The sequence below is a fragment of the Rhinopithecus bieti genome, unplaced genomic scaffold, assembly GCF_001698545.2.
Source record: "Rhinopithecus bieti isolate Rb0 unplaced genomic scaffold, ASM169854v2 scaffold_5273, whole genome shotgun sequence".
Taxonomy (NCBI): Eukaryota; Metazoa; Chordata; class Mammalia; order Primates; family Cercopithecidae; genus Rhinopithecus; species Rhinopithecus bieti.
In genome coordinates this window covers 1,846,948-1,868,528 of record NW_016805057.1, presented here as the reverse complement: position 1 = coordinate 1,868,528, position 21,581 = coordinate 1,846,948, and the positions used below count along the sequence as shown (strand labels likewise).

Below are 21,581 nucleotides of genomic sequence, written 5' to 3'. Positions count from 1 at the left end.
AATAAAAACTTCCAAAACTGAAAAGCAAAGAAAAAAAAAAGGAATAAAATATCCTAAGACTGTAGGACAATTTTAAAAGGTAAAATGTATGCATAATAGGAATCCAAGACAGAAAAGAGAGAAAGAAACAGAATACAGATGCTCCTCCACTTAAGTCCCAATAAGTCCATCCTGAGTGAAAAGACCGTCAGTCAAAAAGGCAAGCGGACTGGAAGCTGAGGCTTGCTGCTGCCCAGCATAGCAAGAGAAGTATTGTTTCTACTGAATGCATATTGCTTTTGCACCATCGTAAAGCTGAAAAATCATTAAAATGGTAATCGAAGAAATAATGGCTGAAAAATTTCCAACATTTATGACAGACACCAAATCACAGATGCAGAAAGTTTGGAGAACATGAAGTAAGATAAATACCAAAAATCTACACTTAGGCATGTCATATTCAATCTGCAGAAAATCAAATACAACGAAAAAATACTTAAGCCACAGACGGTAGTTAAGAGAAACCTTACCTACTGAGGAACAAGGATAAGAATTACATCAGACATTTCTTCAGAAACCATGCAAGCAAGAAGACTGAAGTGAAATATTTAGTGTTGAAAGAAAAAAACTATCAACCTACAATATTGCATGCAGAAAGATTCTTAAAAATTGTAAGAGAAAAAAGACTTTCTCAGATAAAAATAAAGAATTTGTCACTACTAGACCTGTCTTGAAAAAAATGTTAAAAGTTCTTCCGAAAGAAGGACAATATAGGTTACAAATCTACACAAAGAAAGGAAAAGCATTAAAGAATAAAAGATAAAAACAAAACATTTATTTTAAAAATCCCTAACTGATCTAACATACGTTTGTTCAATATAATGACAGCAACAATATATTGAATAATTATAGTTTATGGAAAAGCAAAATAAAAAACAGCAGTTTATAAGAAATGGGAAAAATAATTGGGAATACTATGTTATAAGGTACCAGCACTGCCCATAGAGCAGTTTTAATGTTAACTGAAGGTGGATTAGTCGTAAATGTACACTGCCAACTCTAGGGCAATAACTAAAACAAAAATTTTTAAAGTATAATTGATATGCTAAGAGCAGACAGAAAATGGAATTATTTAAAATGTTCAACTAGTAACAGAGCAGGCAGAAAAAGAGTGGAAGGCAAAATAAAATTTTTAAAAAATGAACATGAGCAATGAATGGAAAAGCTGCGAACCTAGACCAGATAATTAATCCAACGAAATCAATAACCATTTTAAATGTGACAGCTTAAATATACCAATTAAGACACAGACTTTCAAGTGGATTTAAAAAAAACAAGACCCAACTGTACACTATATGTTGTCTACAAGAAACTCACTTTAAATATAAAAACACAGAGAGGTTAAAAGTAAAAGGATAGGGACAGATATGCTATGCTAACACTAATCAAAACAGTTGGAATAGCTGCATTAATTTTAAAGCAGATCTCAGAACAAGGAAAATTATCAAAGATAAAGAAAGGGCATTTCATCATGATAAAGGGGCCAATACTCCAAGAAGATATAACCATTCTTAATATGTATGTGCCTAGCAATAGAGTATCAAAATATGAGGCAAAAACTGAAAGAAATGTAAGGAGGACCAGTCAAATCCACTATCATAGTTAAAGACTTAAACACCCCTCAATCAGGAATTGACAGATCCAGAAGGCAGAAAATCGGTAAGGACATAATTGAATTAAACAGCACCATCAATTAACAGGAGCTAATTGGCATCTATAGGCTACTTCATCCAACAACAAACAAAATACACATTCTTCTCAAGCTCACATAAATGTTCACCAAAACAGACCACATTCCGGGCAATAAAAACGTAACAAATGTAAAAGAATATAAAACTAAAAATCAATAACACGTATCAAATATTTACAGATAGTTGCAAACCCACAAAATACTTAGAAATTTAAAAACACACTTCTAAATATAACATGGGTCAAAGAAGCCTCAAATTGTTTTGTTTCAAACTAAATAAAATAAAATAGTTTATCAAAATTTTGGAATGCAGCAGAAACCATGCTAGAGGGAAATTTGTAACACTGAATGCATATAAAAGAAGACTAAAAACCAATAATCTAGGAAAACTGAGACAGAACAGCAATATAAATCTAAAGCAAACAGAAAAAAAAAATTAGATCAGAAATCAATGAAACTGAAAACATGGTAATGCAGAAAAATCAACAAAACCAAAATCTAGTTCTTTAATAAATAAAACTGATAAACTTAGGGCCAGGCTAACCAATAAAAATACTACCACAAATCAAAGAGGGGCCATGACTACTGATCCCATGGGCATTAAAAGAATAATAAGTGTTATGAGCAATTCTGTCTCCACAAATTTGGTAAGTTAGATGAAATGGGCAAATTCCTTGAATAATACAATCTATCAAAACTCACGGGAAGAAACAGATAAACTGAATAGGCCCATATCTAGATAAACTGAATAGGCCCATATCTATTAAAGAAATTGAATCAATCATTAATAACTTTCCAACATGTAGAGTTCTACTAGGTATCTGATGATATGATACCAATTCTCTATAATCTCTTTAGAAAGCAGAGACAGTAAACAATTCCTAGCTCATTCTGTGAGGCCTTTGTAACAGAACTAAACAAAGACAATACTAGAAAGGAAAATTACAGACCAACCTCTCATTAACACTGATGCAACAATCCTTGACAAAATACGAATCAAATCCAACAATGTATTAAAAAAATTCTACACCATGACCAAGTGAGATTTTTCCATATATACAAGGCTGGTTTGACATTCAAAAGTCAATTTATAAAATCTACTACATCAATAGGCTAAAGAAAAATCATGTGATCCTATCAATGAATGCAGAAAAGCATATGACAAAATCCAACATCCATTCACAAAACTCTGAGCAAACTCGGAAGAGAGGGAAACTCCCTCAACCTGATAAGAGTATCAACAAAAAAAAAAAACCTCCAGTGAACATCTCACTTACTGTTGAGAAATGTCTTTCTTGTTGGTGAAAATGGATGCTTTCCCCTAATATTGGGAATAAGACAAGGATGTCTCCTCTCACCACCCCAATTCAACATTATACTGGGAAGTCCTAGCTAGTACAATAAGCAAACAGAATGAAAGGTATGCAGATTGAAAAGGAACAAATAAAACTTGTTTGCAGATGATATGATTGTGTATGTTGAAAACCCCTAGGAATCAAGGAAAAGATTCCTGTAACTAACAACTATAGCAAGGTTGAAGAATATAAGGTTAAAATACAAGTCAATTGCTTTCCCATACACCAGCAATGAACAATTGGAATTTGAAATTGAAATACCATTTACATTAACACCAAGAAATTAAACACTTTGGTATAAATCTAACAAAACAGGATCTCATATAAGGTCTATATAAGGAAAAAGCTAAAAAATGCTAATCAAAAATCAAAGATCTGAAAAAATGGAGAGATGTTCCATGTTTATAGATAGGAATACTCAATAATGCTAAGATGTCAATTCTTCCCAACTTGATCTTTAGATTAAGTGCAATCCCAGTCAAAATCCCGGCATGGAGAACACAGGCAAACTGATCTGAAAGTCTACATGGAAAAGCAAAAGGTCCAGAATGGCCAACACAATACTCAAGAACCAAGTCAGAGGATTTACACTCTCCAGACTTCAAGACTTACTAAAAAGCTTCAGTATTCAACACAGCATGATACTGGCAAAAGAAAAGATCAGTGGAATGGAATAAAGAGTCCAGATTTAGAACCACATATAGTCAACTGATCTTTGAAAAGAGAGCAAAGGCAATTCATGGAGAAAGAAAAGTCTTCAACGAATGGTACTGGAACAACTGGACATTACACGTCCCTCATCCCCTCAAAAATCAATGTAAACACAAACCTTACCCCTTTCACAAAACCTGAGAACAAGTCATAGATCTAAATGTAAACCACAAAACTTAAAAAAAAAAAAAAAAAAAAAAAAAAAAAAAAAAAGTCTGTAGAATGTAAAACAGGGGAAAGTCTAGGTGGCCTTAAACTTTTAGATACACCACCAAAATCATGACCCAGTAAAGACAGACTTTATTAAAATTTCTACTCTGCAAAAGACAGAATTAAGAGAATGAGAAGACAAGCCACAAATTGGGAGAAAACATTTACCAAATACCTGATAAAGGGCTGGTATCCAAAATACATCAAGAACTCTTAAAACTCAAAAAAAAAAAAATTTTTTTTAAATGAGTAAAGAATGTAAATAGACACTCAGCAGATTGAGCTGAAAGTGTATGAGAAGATGTTCAACATATCATTAGGGAATTGCAAAATAAAACAATGAGATACCACTACACACCTATTAGAGTAGCTACAATCACATGATAATATCAAATGCTGGTGAGAACGTGGAGCAACAGAAATCACATTCATTGCTCATGGGAATGCAAAATGGAAAAGCCACTTTGGAAGACAGTTTGGCAGTCTCTGTATCGCAAAGCTAAGCATTAACTTACCATATGATCCAGCGATCACACAAATAAGGGAGCAAAGGACATTTCTAGGTCAAACTATTCTGTATGATACTAATGGTGAATACATGACATGTATTTGACAGAACCCATAGAACTGCATAACAGAAAGCATGAACCCCAATGTAAACTATGGACTTTAATTAATAATTGATCAATAATGGTTCATCAATTATAACAAATGTAACACACTAACACAAGATGGTAACAGGAAACTGTAGGAGGGAGGAGGAGGTAAATGTGAACTCTCTACACTTACTGGTCAATTATTCCACAAATGTAAAACTGCCCTTTTTTAAAAAAGTCTATTAAAAATACTAAAATAACCCTTTAATTCAGACCCTGAGGTTCTATATGAAATTCTCCTGAGAATATGCAAATGCATGATCAATGGTGTAATAGATCAACAGATCTGCCTTTGAATGCCATCTTCACTGCTTATTGATTATATGTCCTTGGCCAGGTATTGTAACCTCTGGGCTTCAACATTTTTATGTGTAAAATGAAAAAATTATCACCTTTCTCACAGGTTAACTAAATTAAATTAGGTAAATATACATGAAGCACCTAGCAAAGGTACACTGTGTAGGTATGTAAATGTTTGTTCTTTTCTTATTTTCCCCCAAATTCATTCTAACTGAGGCAAGACAGGTTTCTCAATCAGTCTTTCTCAGATCGGGGTACCTATACCCTTAGATATACATGCAACCATTAAATAAATAAAACACCTCATGTCTTCCAGGAGTTCAAGATTTGAGGGATGAAAGATAAATATTTTAAATGGTAATTAAAAGCACTACTAAAATGTTGCTATAGCAGAATATTTACACGGTATTTCAATATGCAATACAAGACTGTGCCTCAATTAGAACTTAGGCCATATTCTTCCAGGACTACTTCTTCACCATCTTCTGCCATTTGATATATTTCCCACACTTTTCCACTAATTTTAATTATGTTACTAAACTCAAGTTTATTTTCTTCTCAATACCAGTCATATGACAAGTGTCTCCAACAAGCCTGGTTATCTTTAAATTAGTAAATACAACCTGAAAAATAACATTTTACACTTACACAATTTAATACACAATTTAAAGTCAGAATTAAGAAAGTAAACCGAAAATAACTTAAATTGAGACTGTACTTTTCCATGATTTCCCAAGGTTGTGGCTATAACATTGAGTCAATTCCTTCGATAAGCTGTGCAAAATACACATACTTTGCATACATAGACTACAAACCTAATTTTTAGAAACAAAATACTTTTTCATATCACTATAGTTTCTCTGCCTAGGATAATCTCAACATGCATAAAATCAAGCACTTTACTGGATAAATATTTAAGGAGAAAGTGTTATGAGTATTCCAGGCCAAAGGTAACAGAAGGTCATGTGTTATAATAGCCCAGAGCACATCTGTAATGTGCTGGTTTGGTGTCACACACTTACAGAAACTGCAGTACGCTCACAGATCTACAAAATATTTGTTTGTTTGTTTTTCTGAGACGAAGTCTTGCTCTGTCGCCCAGGCTAGAGTGCAGTGGCACGATCTCAGCTGGCTGCAAGCTCCGCCTCCCGGGTTCTCGCCATTGTCCTGCCTCAGCCTCCCTAGTATCTGGGACTACAGGCGCCCGCCACTACGCCCGGCTGGGTTTCTTTTTATTTTTAGTAGAGACGGGGTTTCACCGTGTTAGCCAGTTTGGTCTCGATCTTCTGACCTGTGATCTGCCTGCCTCGGCCTCCCAAAGCGCTAAGATTACAGGCGCGAGCCACGGCACCCAGCCCATCTACAAAATCTTTAAGGATCTCAAAAGCATGCTACATGAATAAGAGGTAAGAACATGGGGATACTTAATATGTAGAAGACTTGGGCTTGGATTGATGGGAAATTAATAGCTATCTTGAAGGCTGTCACATTTGAAAGGGATCAGACTTGCTCTGTCGTCCCAAACTAGAATCAACAAGCAGCAGCCAAGTAGTAAAGTGGTACATCTGGTAGTGAAGAGGCTTGAGTACTACAATTTGTTTAAAAATAGTGTATTAGAAATGTATGTGGTATTTCTGGATACTAATTATCTTGTATGTAAAATAAAGGTGCTAAGCTAGATAATTCTAAAGTAATTTTCAAGTAAAAATGGTATGGGAGGGGGGGCCAGGCATGGTGGTTCACGAGGGCATGATTAGCCAGGCATGACGGCCGATGCCTGTAATCCCAGTACTTTGGGAGGCTGAGGCAGATGGATCACTTGAGGTCAGGAGTTGGAGACCAGCCTGGCCAACATGGTGAAACCTCATCTCTACCAAAAGTACAAAAAATTAGCTGGGTGTGGTGGTCCATGCCTGTAATCCCAGCTACTCATGAGGCTGAGGCAAGAGAACCACTTGAACCCAGGAGGCAGATGTTGCAGTGAGTCGAGATCATGCCACTGCACTCCAGCTTAGGTGAGAGTAAGACTCCGCATCAAATTAAAAAAAAAAAAAGGCATGGAAGCAAATTCTGAATCAACTTCTTAGCAAAGAGTGTCCCTTCCCAGCACTTTCGGAGGCCAAGGCGGGTGGATCACCTGAGGTCAGGAGTTCAAGACCAGCCTGGCCACCATGGTGAAACCCAGTCTCTACAAAAATAGAAAAATCAGCCAAGCATGATGGCAGGTGCCTGTAATCCCAGGTACTCAGGAGGCTGAGGTGGGAGAATCACTTGAACCCAGGAGGTGGTGGTTGCAGGGAGCTGAGATTGCGTCACTGTACTCCAGCCTGGGCAACAGAGCAAGACTGTCTGCAAAAAAAACAAACAAAAACAGTATCCTGAATGTACATGGAATCAGCTATGAAATGCTAAGTTCTATCACAAAGAACTTAGCAAAGATAATGGTGGCATGTTGATTCACATTATCACTTTTTCTACATCAAAGGTAAGGTGGAATAAACAGCAAATTATTTTAATAAAGGCCAGACCAGAAGCAGTAGCCTATGCCTGTAATCTCAACATTTTAGGAGACTGAGGAGGGAGGATCACTTCTCAGCCTGGGCAACATAAACTCCAACTCTGCAAAAAGATACCAAAATTAGCTGGGTACGGTGGAAAATAAGATCTGTGTACATATAGTCCCACCTTGAGAGGCTGAGGTAGGTGGATCACCAGAACCTGGGGAGGTTGAGGCTGCAGGGAGCCATGATCGAGCCACTACACTCTAGCCTGGGCAACAGAATAAGACCCTGTCTCAAGGGGGGGAAAAAAAAAAAAAAGGCAGACATGGCAGTGCACGTCTACAGCAGAGAAGGCTGAGGCAACAGGATCACTTGAGGCTAAGAGTTCCAGGCTCCAGTGAACTACAATGGTGCTACTGCACTCCAACCTAGGTGACACTGTGAGACCTTGTCTCAATTAAAAAAAAAAAAAAAAAAAAAAAAAAAAAAAAGGCCAAAAATGTCCACTAGCAGTTGTTTTAAAGAACTCAAAACATGATGAAGGATTATTGCATTTTCGATGTTATCCTCTATTGAGTAAATTACACTAGTAATTTAATTCTAGGGGGAAAAGTCCTATTTTCCTATCTTGTCCATATTCAATATTGCATTTTTCTTTGTTTCTAGATATACTGTTTATTCTAACATAACCCTTTGAAACTACTTATTCCCTAGAGAATAGTATATCACTTTCTTCTGTCAATTATTTTATATACCAGGCAACAATGTTATTTCTTGATCCTCAGGACAAGATTTCTGAGTTACAGTGTTGAGTAAACGTTTACAGAATTCCTTAATTTCTCAAACCAAAATAAAGGTTACTAAGTTGAGCAATTGTTTTCTAAGTTCTAGGTATTATTTAATAGAAACAGGCAAAACGAGACTGTACTTTCCTTTTGCTTTGCCAAAACCTGCAAAACTTTTGCCAAAAATATTCCAGGCAATAATCTCATGAAATATGTACTCAACTTACCAAAGTACAATATTTTTATAGTGCTCAAGCTTGAGAAATTAAATATGAATCATAAATACTAAGAGAGCAGGGGTAGGAAATGCCTTGGAATACTGGAGGCGACATATACAAAGAGTACAATGTCTGTGGACATGTTTCTAAATGCACTCCAAAAACATACAAAAACAAATTTGTGGTTTATCAATTTCTCTTCTCTGAGGGTTTTTTTTTTTTTTTTTTTGAGACGGAGTCTCACTCTGTCGCCGGGGCTGGAGTGCAGTGGCCAGATCTCAGCTCACTGCAAGCTCCGCCTCCCGGGTTCACGCCATTCTCCTGCCTCAGCCTCCCGAGTAGCTGGGACTACAGGCGCCCGCCACCTCGCCCGGCTAGTTTTTTGTATTTTTTAGTAGAGACGGGGTTTCACCGTGTTAGCCAGGATGGTCTCGATCTCCTGACCTTGTGATCCGCCCATCTCGGCCTCCCTCTGAGGGTTTTAAGAAAAATTATTTTCCTAATTCTACATCTGTCTGAAAACCCATGGATACCTGTTGTAGTTTACATTATAATTCAAGTATTAAACATATTTTGAATATTTTTCTACCTATGCCATACCTTACCTCTTGAGCAAAGATCCCTTTGATCATAATTCCCGAAAACTCCGGTGAATACTTCAAAGTTCACTAGCATTTTTACTGCAGTAATCTAATTACCTTAGATGTATATATTAGTGGAAATATCAGTCCAGAATACCTAAATGCTTAATTTTGAAACAATCTTTCACATGTCAGGACTAAATTACTATGAAATATTGTTAAAGGGAAACAAAAATACCTGGATAAAAATAAAGTAAAAAAATTGCTTAGGACATCTAAGTACTGATATTTGTCAGACTACTTCAATATGGCAAAGAAAATAAGATCTGTGTACATATTTACAATAACCTATAAAGTCAGGATTTTGCAGTCACACTGCTTGTCATGTTTACTTTTTTTTTAACAGAAGCTACAAAAAAAAAAAAACTGTTTCCTTACTAAAGAACAATCAAAACAAACTTTTATACTAATCTAGTCAGTGATGGTTAAACCATAAGCCTATGTTCCTACACCTCAAAATACAATGGTAAGCCAAATTCAACATTCTGTAATATTTTATTTTGAAGGTTACTGATGATGTAGAGAAGAGTCTATGTTTTAAAATTACTTTTAAAACTCATGTCACCATTATCTTTGCAATATTTTCAGGTTTCCAATACAGGGTATATTTTAACTTCCATGCCTACCCTACCCTTTCATACACATATAGGAAAAGCTTATAGATTTCTTTTATATTCAAATAAAATACAGCCTTTCATTGACATATACTGTGTCTGTAAACCTTTTAAAAGCTTTAATTCTGAAAACAAAATTTTGTCCACAGAATCTTTACATTTTTTTCCAAACTTACCAGGTTAATAAAGCCAAGAATGTTAGCTTCCTTTCTTTCCCCCACCCCCAATACAAACAGCTCTTCTAAATCATAACTGCCTTTTAGAAATTTGATTTTTTTCAGAGTATAATTTCTTTCGGGAGCCAAATTATTACATTTTAATCCACCAACTGTCACTAATTCAATCTTTATTTCTTGCCTAGGACCCCATCTTAATGTTATTTTTAATTTTGGGGGTCTACTTCTTCAGTAACTTTTCTTCAACTCTGAAAGGAAATCCTCTAGCTTCTAAGCAAATCCTGCATAGAAAGGGTAAATTGTTCCTGTGGTTTCAATTAGGTAAAATTATGTAGCTATAAAAACAAGAATCAATAAAACTAAATATTACCCTTTCCATGCTGTCTTGGTAAGATTTAAAAACAAGAGACTATGAGGTCAAGATTTCTCCTTCTACAATTATTTGTGCAAGTAGAACACTAAAATACAAAACATTTTTCACTTCAACAGTTCTTATGAATTGCATAGTCCTCTAATCAGCCATTATTTTCAAATGTTCTTCTGGGTAAAGGAACTGTTTTTGGATGCTATTCTATAAGAGTTATAGTTTGATCAATCTAGCATTAAAAGACTTGGCCAAATTACTCTTGATATTTACAGTATCAACTCAAGAGAATTTTAATAGTTTGCAAAATTGATGTACAAAAATTGCATCTAAAAAAATCCAATTCTGGAAACAAAGGTAAGATGATGCTAATCAGGAAAATGCAAAAACATACAAAACAGATCACCTATTTCATACATTCACTGGTGACCCCCACGAAGAATCACTTTAACAGTTCAAAAAAAGTTTTTTCTGGGGAAAAAAAAAATGTAACATACAGAAAGGTAGAATATATATTCAGAAATACTTTGAGAAAGACACTTAAAATTCAAATACATTTAAAATTGCTGTTGCAGTTTTCAGTTTCTACTCCTGAAACAGAAATAAGCCATTATCAGTAAGTGCATTTTTTTCATGGAGAAAATATTTATTAGATTTCAAATTATCACATAATACAGATATTACACAATTAGTCATTCTAGAAAAAAGTTTATATTAATATTCATAAACACTGAAAAATATAGGACTTCATTTTGTGACATAAAATATAAAAAAATTCAAATGTAAATTCACCAAAATAAAAGTTTAAATAAACAAATCAGTTCACAATAATATACAAAAGTTTCACTTTTAAATAAATAGCTTGTAGTGGCATGAGGTGACTAGAAATGCACTTACATTTCTTTTGCATATTTTAAGGAACAGAGCTAAAATTCAATCAAAGCATGAGATTAAGAGATTAAATCACTTTTCATCTTCAAAGCTGAAACAAGAAGCTTATAATCTCAAAGGCCACACAAAGTGGTTTGTACTGTGGTTCAAAGAATTCAACTAACTTAATTTCCAAGCAAATATCATTTTTAGTTCCTTCAGTTCTTCCTAAAACGATTAACAGTTGTTTTTTAATTTATATGTATTTGTAAACCAATTGTCTTACTAACATTTACTAAAACAAGTCAGTAGTAAAAGCTGTAATCATTTATGGGAATTCAAAGCTCTCTGGGGGAAATTTCAGTTCAAATTGATCCTTTAAACTTACTTTTAAGTACTATACTTACAAAAATTTATTTATAATGATAAAAAAATACAGAGAGCCAAGAAAGACTAAGTGCAGGTTATGCTTTAGCAAACGTGGCTTCCAAAACTTTTGAGATTTCCTAAAACATTTTAGCTGCTTCCATATTAATAACTCTAGAATACCTGTTCTTAAAATGTATAACAAATTTAACAAACTGGCAGCATTATGTGACTTTAAAAATTTTCTTTAATAGCTTTTGACTGACCAGTTAATAGATACCAAAGAAAGAGAGAAACAGAAACATTTTGATAACTACTTCAATCAATTAATTGATAGCTTGGATAAATAACTATTTTGCAACACTTATTCCTTCACACCTACAGGCTTATTCTAATACTAAGTGCCTCTGCTCTGTAAACTACTGTTTCGTGTATTATTCAAACTTTAGTATGCCTTCAGTGTAAAAAAAAATACCTCAAGTTTAACAGGTAGGTATTACTTTAGAGGACAGACCAAGCTACTTCCATCTCAAGAGATATTTCTTCTACTTCTCTGTTAGAAACATTGATTTGACAATTATAATAAGGCTCAAGACTACCAAAGATGGGCTAAAAGAGTATATCCTAATATTAAAAGCTGTTTTCAAATAATTAAGAAGTTCACCCTTTATTTACTAGTTACTTTCAGTGTCAGGCAACAAAAAAAAAACCACTTCATTAAGTTTTCTGGACTTCCTCTACTAATAAAAAAAAGTTTGCCTACTTCATTAAGGTGATTTTCAATCCCACAAATCTTTTAAATGAAACAGATACAGAGAGCTGCTTTTAAAAGAAAGGAGTCTCTCAAGCTTCCTCTATTTCAGTCTTCTGAATAGAAATAAATATTTTCATGGCCATGTAAAATTCCAATCTGAAAAGATTATTTCATTATTTGAGCCTTTCCATTTTCAGACCAAAAGTAAACCAGAGTAATTCTTAAAAGTTTATAAATGACAAGATCAGGTGGCTGGCTCATCCTTGTGTCTTCTAGACATATTGCATGGATCCATTCACCACTGCCTTCCAAACTGCAGGTGCTGGCATGTGTGACAGATATCATCCATGAAGGCTCTGCTAGAAGAATTCCTTTTGCTGAAGAAGTATGATGTTTTACCAGTTGAAAGAAATCTGGGCAATTAGAGAACAAATAAACCAGTCTCCCATTATCAAGATACCTGGAGTCACAGAAGGAATCCACCAAGGAAAAATGAAAACTTGCCAAAAGGTAACAAGTTCACATTCTACCCACTGTAGGTGATAAGAACTTCCTGGAATCAAATCCTACCCTTGGCATCAAAGAAACTAAGAGAAAACCATCTTAATGCCATGGGTGAAATCTAGGAAAGGGTTCTTTTACCACAAATATTTATTCCTAGGGACTAGAAAATGACTTTTGAGTATATTAAACATAGCTTTCAGGGATATTGTATCCTGAAACTTACATTCATTCATACTTATCTTTTATTAAAGAATGAAGCCTAGAATTGACAGTAAAACCATAATAGTACTATCATTGCATCTTTTAAAAGATCTAATATGAAGTCCTAACATTTGAGGTAGGAAGAAGACCAAAAGGTTCTCACTAACAGGGTAGGATAACACCTGGACATCTGACTGTATAAATTAGACTTCAAATGTCCAGTTTGCCCAAAGATGAAATACAGAACCTTTTATATTACTGGAATATAAAGAGCACTTAGAAGTCCACTAATACCATAAAGGCCAAAACGGGTAGATATTCCCTTTTTAAAATTCCTGTGGACTACACAGGCATTCGTCAAATCATGTGCCCCAAATCATCCACTGCTTTAATTATCTGGAGAGAAAATTAAATTTTAGGTCTCATTTTTGAATGAGTACTAGTTAGCATTCTTAGAAAAACAAACAGATTGCAGTCCCACCTGGTTCTTAAATGAACCCAAGGAGTTTACCATAGAATTAAATGGGCAATGGAAGGACACTCCAATCTATAAATTAACCCAAGTAAATAATGGAAAGCACCCACTTGTTTATTATCCTTTCCCACTCTCTCCAGAAGCTGGATATTCTGTCTCCAAGGGTTCAGTGGAGAAAGTGGACCCCTGACGTCAAAAGCTCTCCGTGGTCTTGGCTGTATCTGTGGTTCTAGGATCACTCCTTGCACCTCTGGTAGGAGAGAAGCACTGAAATAGAGAGCTGAATATAGATTTAAGAAAAAATTCTTATTAAGAAATTACATTCTCTGGTCATTTGAGTTTGTAATGGCTTATCCTCAGGATAAAAAGAGCTACCTTTGGGCATACTTTCTTAAGTGCCTTCTTCATTTGAATTTTAGAAGTCTGTCACCACAAATGATTAATTCCTCAGTAACTATTAAGAAGGGACCTGTATTAGTCTAAGCCATAACACACTCTGTGATAAACCACTCAACTTTGAGTGGAAGACCAAATCAAAAATGATAAATTATGACTGGAAACAAGATCACAGTTGTCTTTAAGGGACAGGGAAAAGGCACGCAACCTCAGATATATCAAAGGAGGAGTCCCAGTTAATTCTTCTGTCAAAGAAAAGAAGATGGACTGAAAAGTAGAAACAGAAAAAATCAAGCATCTTAACAGGAATACTACTAAACTTTGGGAAAGTCTAAGAAGCTGAATTTCTTCTCTGAGTTCAAGTCTTCATTAACTTAAAGAATTAATCACACTATAGGCCCATATTACAGCAATACAAAGCTAAGCCTGTATTTTATCAAAGCTTATGACTACTGTCACTGAAAAGATTTATTCTTCAAGCACTCAGCTTTAAAACTGGGAAGGCAGAATAGTGAATATAGGTAATACAGACTCAAAATATTTTTTAAAATGCATAATCATTTTCTTTTGGGTCAAGAAGAACCAGGAATAATCATTAATGGCTATAACATAGAAATTAAAGCAGTAAGATATACTCAAATTATAGATGATGGCAAAGATACTAGAAAATAGTTAGCTTTATTATAGGAATAAGGTAAATAAGAGAAGGAAGTTCAAAGCACATAGCATCTGATCAAGGAAAAGCTGAAAGGAGAACAAGATAGGCAGATACATATTTAAAGTTACAGGGACTGCAGGATAAATTTTAACAGTGTTGCCTTTGGAAAACAGATCAATTATGCTTTGTGGTACAGAGTAATACATCCCTATTAAATTTCAGATCTTATTCTAAATATAAAGGTGCTGCATATCCTTGTTCTATGAAATACAGTCAGTCACAGTATCCTATTTCTGGGACATGTTATATTTTGGGATAAAGTTTTTATAAAATGCTATCAAGTAATCTCCCTCTCATATCAACTGTTTATCACAAGGGTTCCTTACCTGTTAGCGGAACGAGGATTGTGTTCTCTTGTTCTCTATCAATCAACCAACAAAGGTTATAGTCTCAGCACTAAGAAGGTAGCAACCAACCAAAGTTAGTGTTTTTAATGCCTTCACTTCCTCCTGGCTCTGCCAGCCAGTTTGGAAATGTATCAAAAGCTGAAAAGGAATGGTTATTCCATTACCTAACAACATTCAGACTAAGTATTTTTAAAAGCTTAAAGATGAAAAGAATGAGCTAACCCTTCTGCACAGGAACATACCCAATTCTGTACAAATGAGAAATGAAGACAGTTTGACCTAAGTAAAGAAAACCTATTAATTTAACCATCAAATCTGCAATTACCAAATATTAAAGAAAAGAAAAAAGAAATTGGAAAGAAGGTGAAACTGCCACCTAACAGGAGGTATCAAATAATTATGAAAGTACTTTATGCACCTAAGTGGCAGCTATTTTTTCAATTTAAGTTTCCAATAGATTTTAAGTCCAAAAGTCTTTTAGTATTTAAAAGATTGTATTCTTTAGATCACTAGGCTTTAAAAAGTATTTTACAGTATAATCACAATGAGGAGGTATACGACGGATGGTAAGAAGAAAGGAATACAAATTAAAAAAGGATCTGAATACTGAATCTTAATAAATGCAATCTAATTAAGTGGTTTCAAGGGCCTAAAAAACCCAAGTAGATTAACAAAGCATTCCACAGCTGGAGTTGTTAAGGAGTGGCTCTTTAACAGATGAAAAAGGCTGAAAATCAGTACATTGGAGCTATCTACATACATTTTCACTGTACCTATATGGTGCAAATAGGTGCACAAAAGTGCTTTAAACAGTCATCCTCTAGTCTTTTCTAATCAATTTCCTTGACAAATTATTCTTTTTCATATAGTAATAGCTCAGTATTAACAGTGAAAATTATCTAAGATTTCTAAATTAATGAAATCTAAGTAAAACTTAACTACTTTAAAATAGTTTAAAACCTATTCAGAGAATATAATTAAGATACGATTTTCCAAATTTCCTTTAGTTTCCAATAGTTAACTTTTCAATAGTTTTCCTTTGGTTCTTGAATACTAATCAATAATAACATGTAAGTGAGTGAAAATACAGGCAAAAAGAAAGAGGTACATTTTGAAATAGCAAATATACCTGGTAACTTTCATTTTTAAGTTTACAGGCCTACTTCACTTTGAAAATGAAAAACAACTCCCAAAAAACCAGATCTTGCTCAGATTAATATTAGTCTAAATTTAGAATTTCTTCTACAGCAGGAACTTTACGTTAAATGCATCCAAATCTTTATTTATCACACACCACAGTATAATATAGATTAAAAGTACAACAAACTTAGATTTTAAAAAACCAAATGTCCTTAGGTTAGGTTACACAGCAAGTTAAATATGAGAGCTCGCCAGAGAAAATGAATCTTTACAAACTTCCCCTAAGTCAGAACACTTTCAGAATATAACTTATTTATTTTGCCTGAAGTACCAAAACATCCTAATTCAACACTCATACTCAGAAATGAATAAACAGATTTCTCTAAGTAGAAATTACTTTGAAATCACTGAGGAGAGGCGGTATCTCTCCTGCTTTAAGAGTTAATAATTTACGAAGACTCTGAATTTGATCATGTATCATTTATATAAAAAACGTAAAGATGCTTTCAAAATGACGTCATTATTTGAACAAGAAAGAGCAGCCTTTGTGAGAATATTATTGATGGAAACTCCTAAAAATGATACAGGAAGCCCTTACCTAATTCTATTTTAGTGGACAACATTCTTCTATATGATATTTTAAGAGGGGGAAATATTTTTTCCACTGCAAGACTTACATTTCAACCACTAGAGAAAAAATTTCAAACCAAAGCTAACAAAATGAGCCATGCTGAGCTGCTACCTCAAGTGGCTGTCATAGATCTATTAACTTACCAGTACATCAATGCAATCATTTTAACATTTTCTGTAAATAATGAAATTTTTAAAGATTCTTACTGAAAATCCATGTATATTCAAATCAGAAACAGTATTTTATATATAAATACCACTGAGAAAATGTTATGAGAAGTACATCAAATTAGGCTGTTTGCAATATTTGTTCTCAATATTAAATTATTAAATGAGTCTACGCAGCTTATTAGTTTTAAGCATTTCTAGTATCTAAGCATAAGGGAAGGCTACACCTATTTAAGCTATGAAATAGAAGGTACTATGTTTCTACAAAGACCAATTTCTACTCAAACGTGCTACAACTGACCGATCTAAAGTTGAACTTAATGGTTTATAAATTTACCGATTATTCATTAACCTGGACATTCTACATACATTGGAAGCATCTTTTTATTCTTTACCTATTATTACCCATTCATACTGGTCCTAAGGCACTTCTACAAAGAAAACAAATTTTTCACAAATTCCTCTAAGTATCTAAAACAGTCCTAGCTGGCAGTAAGAAGAAAAGGAAAGAACATGCTTAACAAAAGCAGTGTGTCTTTTATCTCCAGCCCCTAGAAAAGTGCTTGGCACATGGAATAGGTAACTCAGTAAATGCTTTACAAATAAGTTACTGATCAAAAAACAAATAAGAATTTTGTCAAGTAGTTGATATATAAAGTAGACACTGAAAAGTTCAACTTTCTAATCCTACAGAAATTTATCAAAAAATTTAACAAAAGTATAAACTTTCAGCCAGGCACCACGGCTCACACTCGTAATCCCAGCAATTTGTGAAGCTGAGGCGGGCCAATCACCTGAGGTCAGGAGTTCGAGACCAGACTGGCCAACATGGTGAAACCTGTCTCCACTAAAAATACAAAAAATTAGCTGGACATGGTGGCGCTCGCCTGTAGTCCCGCTACTGGGGAGGCTGAAGCAGGAGAATCGCTTGAGCCTGGGAGGCGGAGGTTGCAGTGGGCTGAGATCAAGACACTGCACTCTAGCCTGGGCGACAGAGCAAGACTCTGCCATCTCAAAAAATAAAAAATAAAAAATAAATAACTTTCATGGATCCATCTCTTTTTGGCGTTGTCAACTTCTAAGGATTAATTTTTTAGTATAGTTAGCAGAATTTCAAAGGTATTATCCTGAGATGACACAAATGTTACCCAAATTGCAACAACGATTACAGATTTCTGGTATTATTTTTCAGAGATTTAAAAGTAGTATGAAAACCAGACACTGCCAGAATATCCAATTTCAAAAAGGGAGAGATCTTACCCCATAACAAAACAAAAAGGTGGGAAAAAAAAAACAAAAAAACTAACCAAGTTCTTTGGAATTAGTTAACTAAGGTATTGTATTGGAGGTAAAGATTATTTCTTAACCATAAAGCTTGTGTGTATTATCAAATGGAATATACATTTAAAAAAAAAACAGGGAAGACTCTGAGCAAAGTTGTGTGTTAAAAATAATTTTTTTAATTAAAAAAACAATAGGAAGGAAGTCTGAACTTAAGGGGCTGAATACCATCATGAGAATATGTGCCTGATCAAGGACATCAATTTCCTAAAAGAGAAGAAAGCTATGGTGAAAATAGAAAAACCTAACTATTAAAGTATTTTTAGAGCTCAACATCTCACCAAATTCCATTATCAGTATATTTTCTCTTCATCCTTTTGGAAAATATACCATCCGAAAATGTTACTGGTATTCAAGTTAGTCCACTAGATATAACTATCAAGTATTTGAGAAAAGACAAGCAACAGATAACCCAAATGTGTTCATGCTCCACTAAGGTAGAAGATGAAGTAAAATAGATGAAAAAGAAACGATCTACAATATATATATTTTAGAGTAGTTAATCCACTATGAATAAAAGATAAAAGGAAATCACAGAAACACAGTTGCATAAACCACATTGACTATAAAAAAGGATAAGGCAACCTAAGGGTCAAGAAAACTAAATATAAAAATGGTTAAATTTGGCCGGGCACAGTGGCTCACACCTGAAATCTCAGCACTTTGGGAGGCCAAGGCAGGTGGATCACCTGAAGTCAGGAGTTCAAGACCAGCCTGGCCACCATGGTGAAACCCATCTCTAATAAAAACTACAAAAATTAGCCAGGTGTGATGGCACATACCTGTAGTCCCAGCTACTTGGGAGGCTGAGGCAAGAGAATCGCTTGAACCCGGGAGGCGGAGGTTGCAATGAGCCGCGATCACACCACTGCACTCCAGCCTGGGCAACGAGCGAGATTCCGTCTCAAAAGAAATAAATAAATAAAGCTTAAATTTGCCACTGACTCCTTTAAACGAAAAAGGCTAGTATATGTCATTAAAAAAAAAAACCTTAGTAAAAGTAATTTTAACAACAATCTCTAAATTACTCTAACAAATACTTTTTTCATAATTAACCTATCCATTACTTTTACCTCTCTAGTGTCTTCTTCATTTTGCTAGTATGAAATATTTAGCTTGATCCTTAAAATGAAAGAAATTTGAAAGACCTATAAGGTATTGGAAAAAAAATAAAAAAGGATAATCTTCCTACTATATATTTTCATTCTAGGATCTTGGGTTGTGTTATATTCTTAAGAGTGAACTCAGAAAAAGATAAACATGAAAGGCCAGGCCAGGCGTGGTGGTTCATGCCTATAATTTCAGCATTTTGAGAGGCCAAGGCAGGCGGATCACTTGAGGCCAGGAGTTCAAGACCAGCCTGGCCAACATGGTGAAATCCTGTCTCTACTAAAAATATAAAAATTAGCCAGGTGTGATGGTATGTACCTGTAATCCCAGCTACTTGGGAGGCTGAAGCACAAGAATCACTTGAACCCAGGAGGCAAAGGTTGCAGTGAGCCAAGATCATGCCACTGCACTCCAGCCTGGGTGACAGTGCAAGACTCCGTCTCAAAAAAATACAAATAAATACAAATACAAATAAAAATAAATAGAAAAGAAAGACCATAGCAACAAAAACACGTTTTGCGAATTAGGTTGCCTTTACATTAATTCCTTTGGGGTCTTTATCCATTTATGACAAGGAAAATAATATATCAGTCAACAATGAAATAAAAAAAGATGTTAAATAATTAAATGTAAAAGATTATCAAGCAAGAATCATCAATGGATGCTAAAATTAATGAAAGTATGAGAAACAAGATTATTTACATAGTCTCAAAATATTCCCCCCAAGATACTTGTTAATTACAAAGTGAAAAAATAGTAACTTCATAGTTCAGAAACCTGGCAGGCACTTCCTTAATCAAATGATCAAGATGACATCACCAATAATGGGATGGATCATAATCATGTACCTCCTTATCTACTGATAAGAATACACCATCACTTCTGTCATATCCTTGCCAAAAATGCACACACACAGATTGAGGACCAATCACACTAACTAGTATTCTTCAAAAGTGTCAAAGTCATGAAAGGAAAGAAAGAATGAAGAGCAGGCCTAGATTGAAGGAGATTAAGGAGATATGACAACCAAGTACAATATGAATTCCTAAACTGGATCCTGGACCAGAAAAAGATCATTTAATAGACAACGTCAAAATTCAAAAATGTTTAGAGTAGTTGGTATTAATTTCCTGACTTCTGCACTTCCTGACTTCTGTACTATGGTTATACATGATACGAACATTAAGGAAAGCTGGGTGACAGGTATATGGGAATTCTGTGTGAAATACGTATGTATAGATGTGTATGTATGTGTATGTACGTGTGTGTGTGTATATATGTAGGTATGTATGTATATATTTAGATAGGGTGTGGCTCTGTCGCCCAGGCTGGAATACACTGGCACAACTGTGGCTCACTGCAACCTCCACTTCCCTGACACGAGTCAACTTCCCACCTCAGCCTCACTAACAGCTGGGACTACAGGGACACACCACCATGCTTGGCTAATTTTTGTAAAGACAGAGTTTCATCATGTTGCCCAGGCTGGTCTTGAACTCCTGGGCTCAAGTAATCTGCCTGCCTCAGTCTCCCAAAATGGTGAGATTACAGGCATAAGCCACCACAACAAGCCTGTGTACTAAATTTTTGCAACTTTTGGTAAGTCTAAAATTAATTCCAAATAGAAAGTTGAAAATAAAAAATAGAACAAAACATCCTGAATACGGTTCCATACTCAACACTCCTATGCAATATCCACTGAGAAATTAAGAAACATAAATCTCCAATTTTTCATTCAGATGAAAAATTTAGTCCAACCTTTCTTTAAAAGCTAATCCTAATAGAAACGATGGCATTATGTCATGTTCTGTACTAACAGCAGAAAAGTAACCAGATGTTAATAGGCTTTTTCTTTCCCTTTGATAAACAGTTCTTTAGATAGAGAACTTTAATTCAGAAGACAATATTTGAGAGATCAAAAGAGAAAATCTCTCCTACAAATAGAAAACAATGTTTACATTAAACAGCAAGTGTGGAAATTAACTCCAGACTACAGCAAGCATATCATAGAACAGGTGAATAAAAAAGCAAAAGTTCTTTCCAATTTACATGATCATGTATATTTATTCCTGCATTATTAAAACTGAAGACTTTCTGCTCATTTTTTTCTTCAAAAATTTTCACAGGAAATAGAGTTTAATGCCATAAATACCCTTCTTCCTTTTTTTAAATTAAAATTCAAGAGATAAACTCCCAAATAATTTATTAATACCTTCACTTACAAAGTTGGTTACAGGTAAATATTCATAACTTTTGTTTTAATTTTTAATTTACTGAGAGCTTAGTATATGGCAGGTAGTG

General features: G+C 34.5%; 1 protein-coding gene across 7 annotated transcripts in view; it reads right to left on the bottom strand.

Moving 5' to 3' along the window:
• The window catches only part of TSC22D1 (TSC22 domain family member 1), a 145,272-nt gene that overhangs the window by 95,194 nt on the left and 28,497 nt on the right, over positions 1-21,581 (bottom strand). For 2 of the 7 annotated variants that reach the window (XR_001885353.1, XR_001885354.1), the window contains 2 exons: positions 13,541-13,710; positions 11,378-12,663 (listed from right to left, as the gene is read on the bottom strand). The exons of 3 other annotated variants lie outside the window; for them this stretch is intronic. Coding sequence is in view for 2 of the 4 variants with exons in the window: in XM_017870989.1 (XP_017726478.1) it covers positions 13,463-13,697 (235 nt within the window). In the remaining 2 variants the exon portion in view is untranslated. Of the gene's footprint in view, positions 1-11,377; positions 13,711-21,581 lie in introns of those variants that run through there. 2 more of the 7 variants (XM_017870990.1, XM_017870989.1) reach the window with 2 other exon arrangements.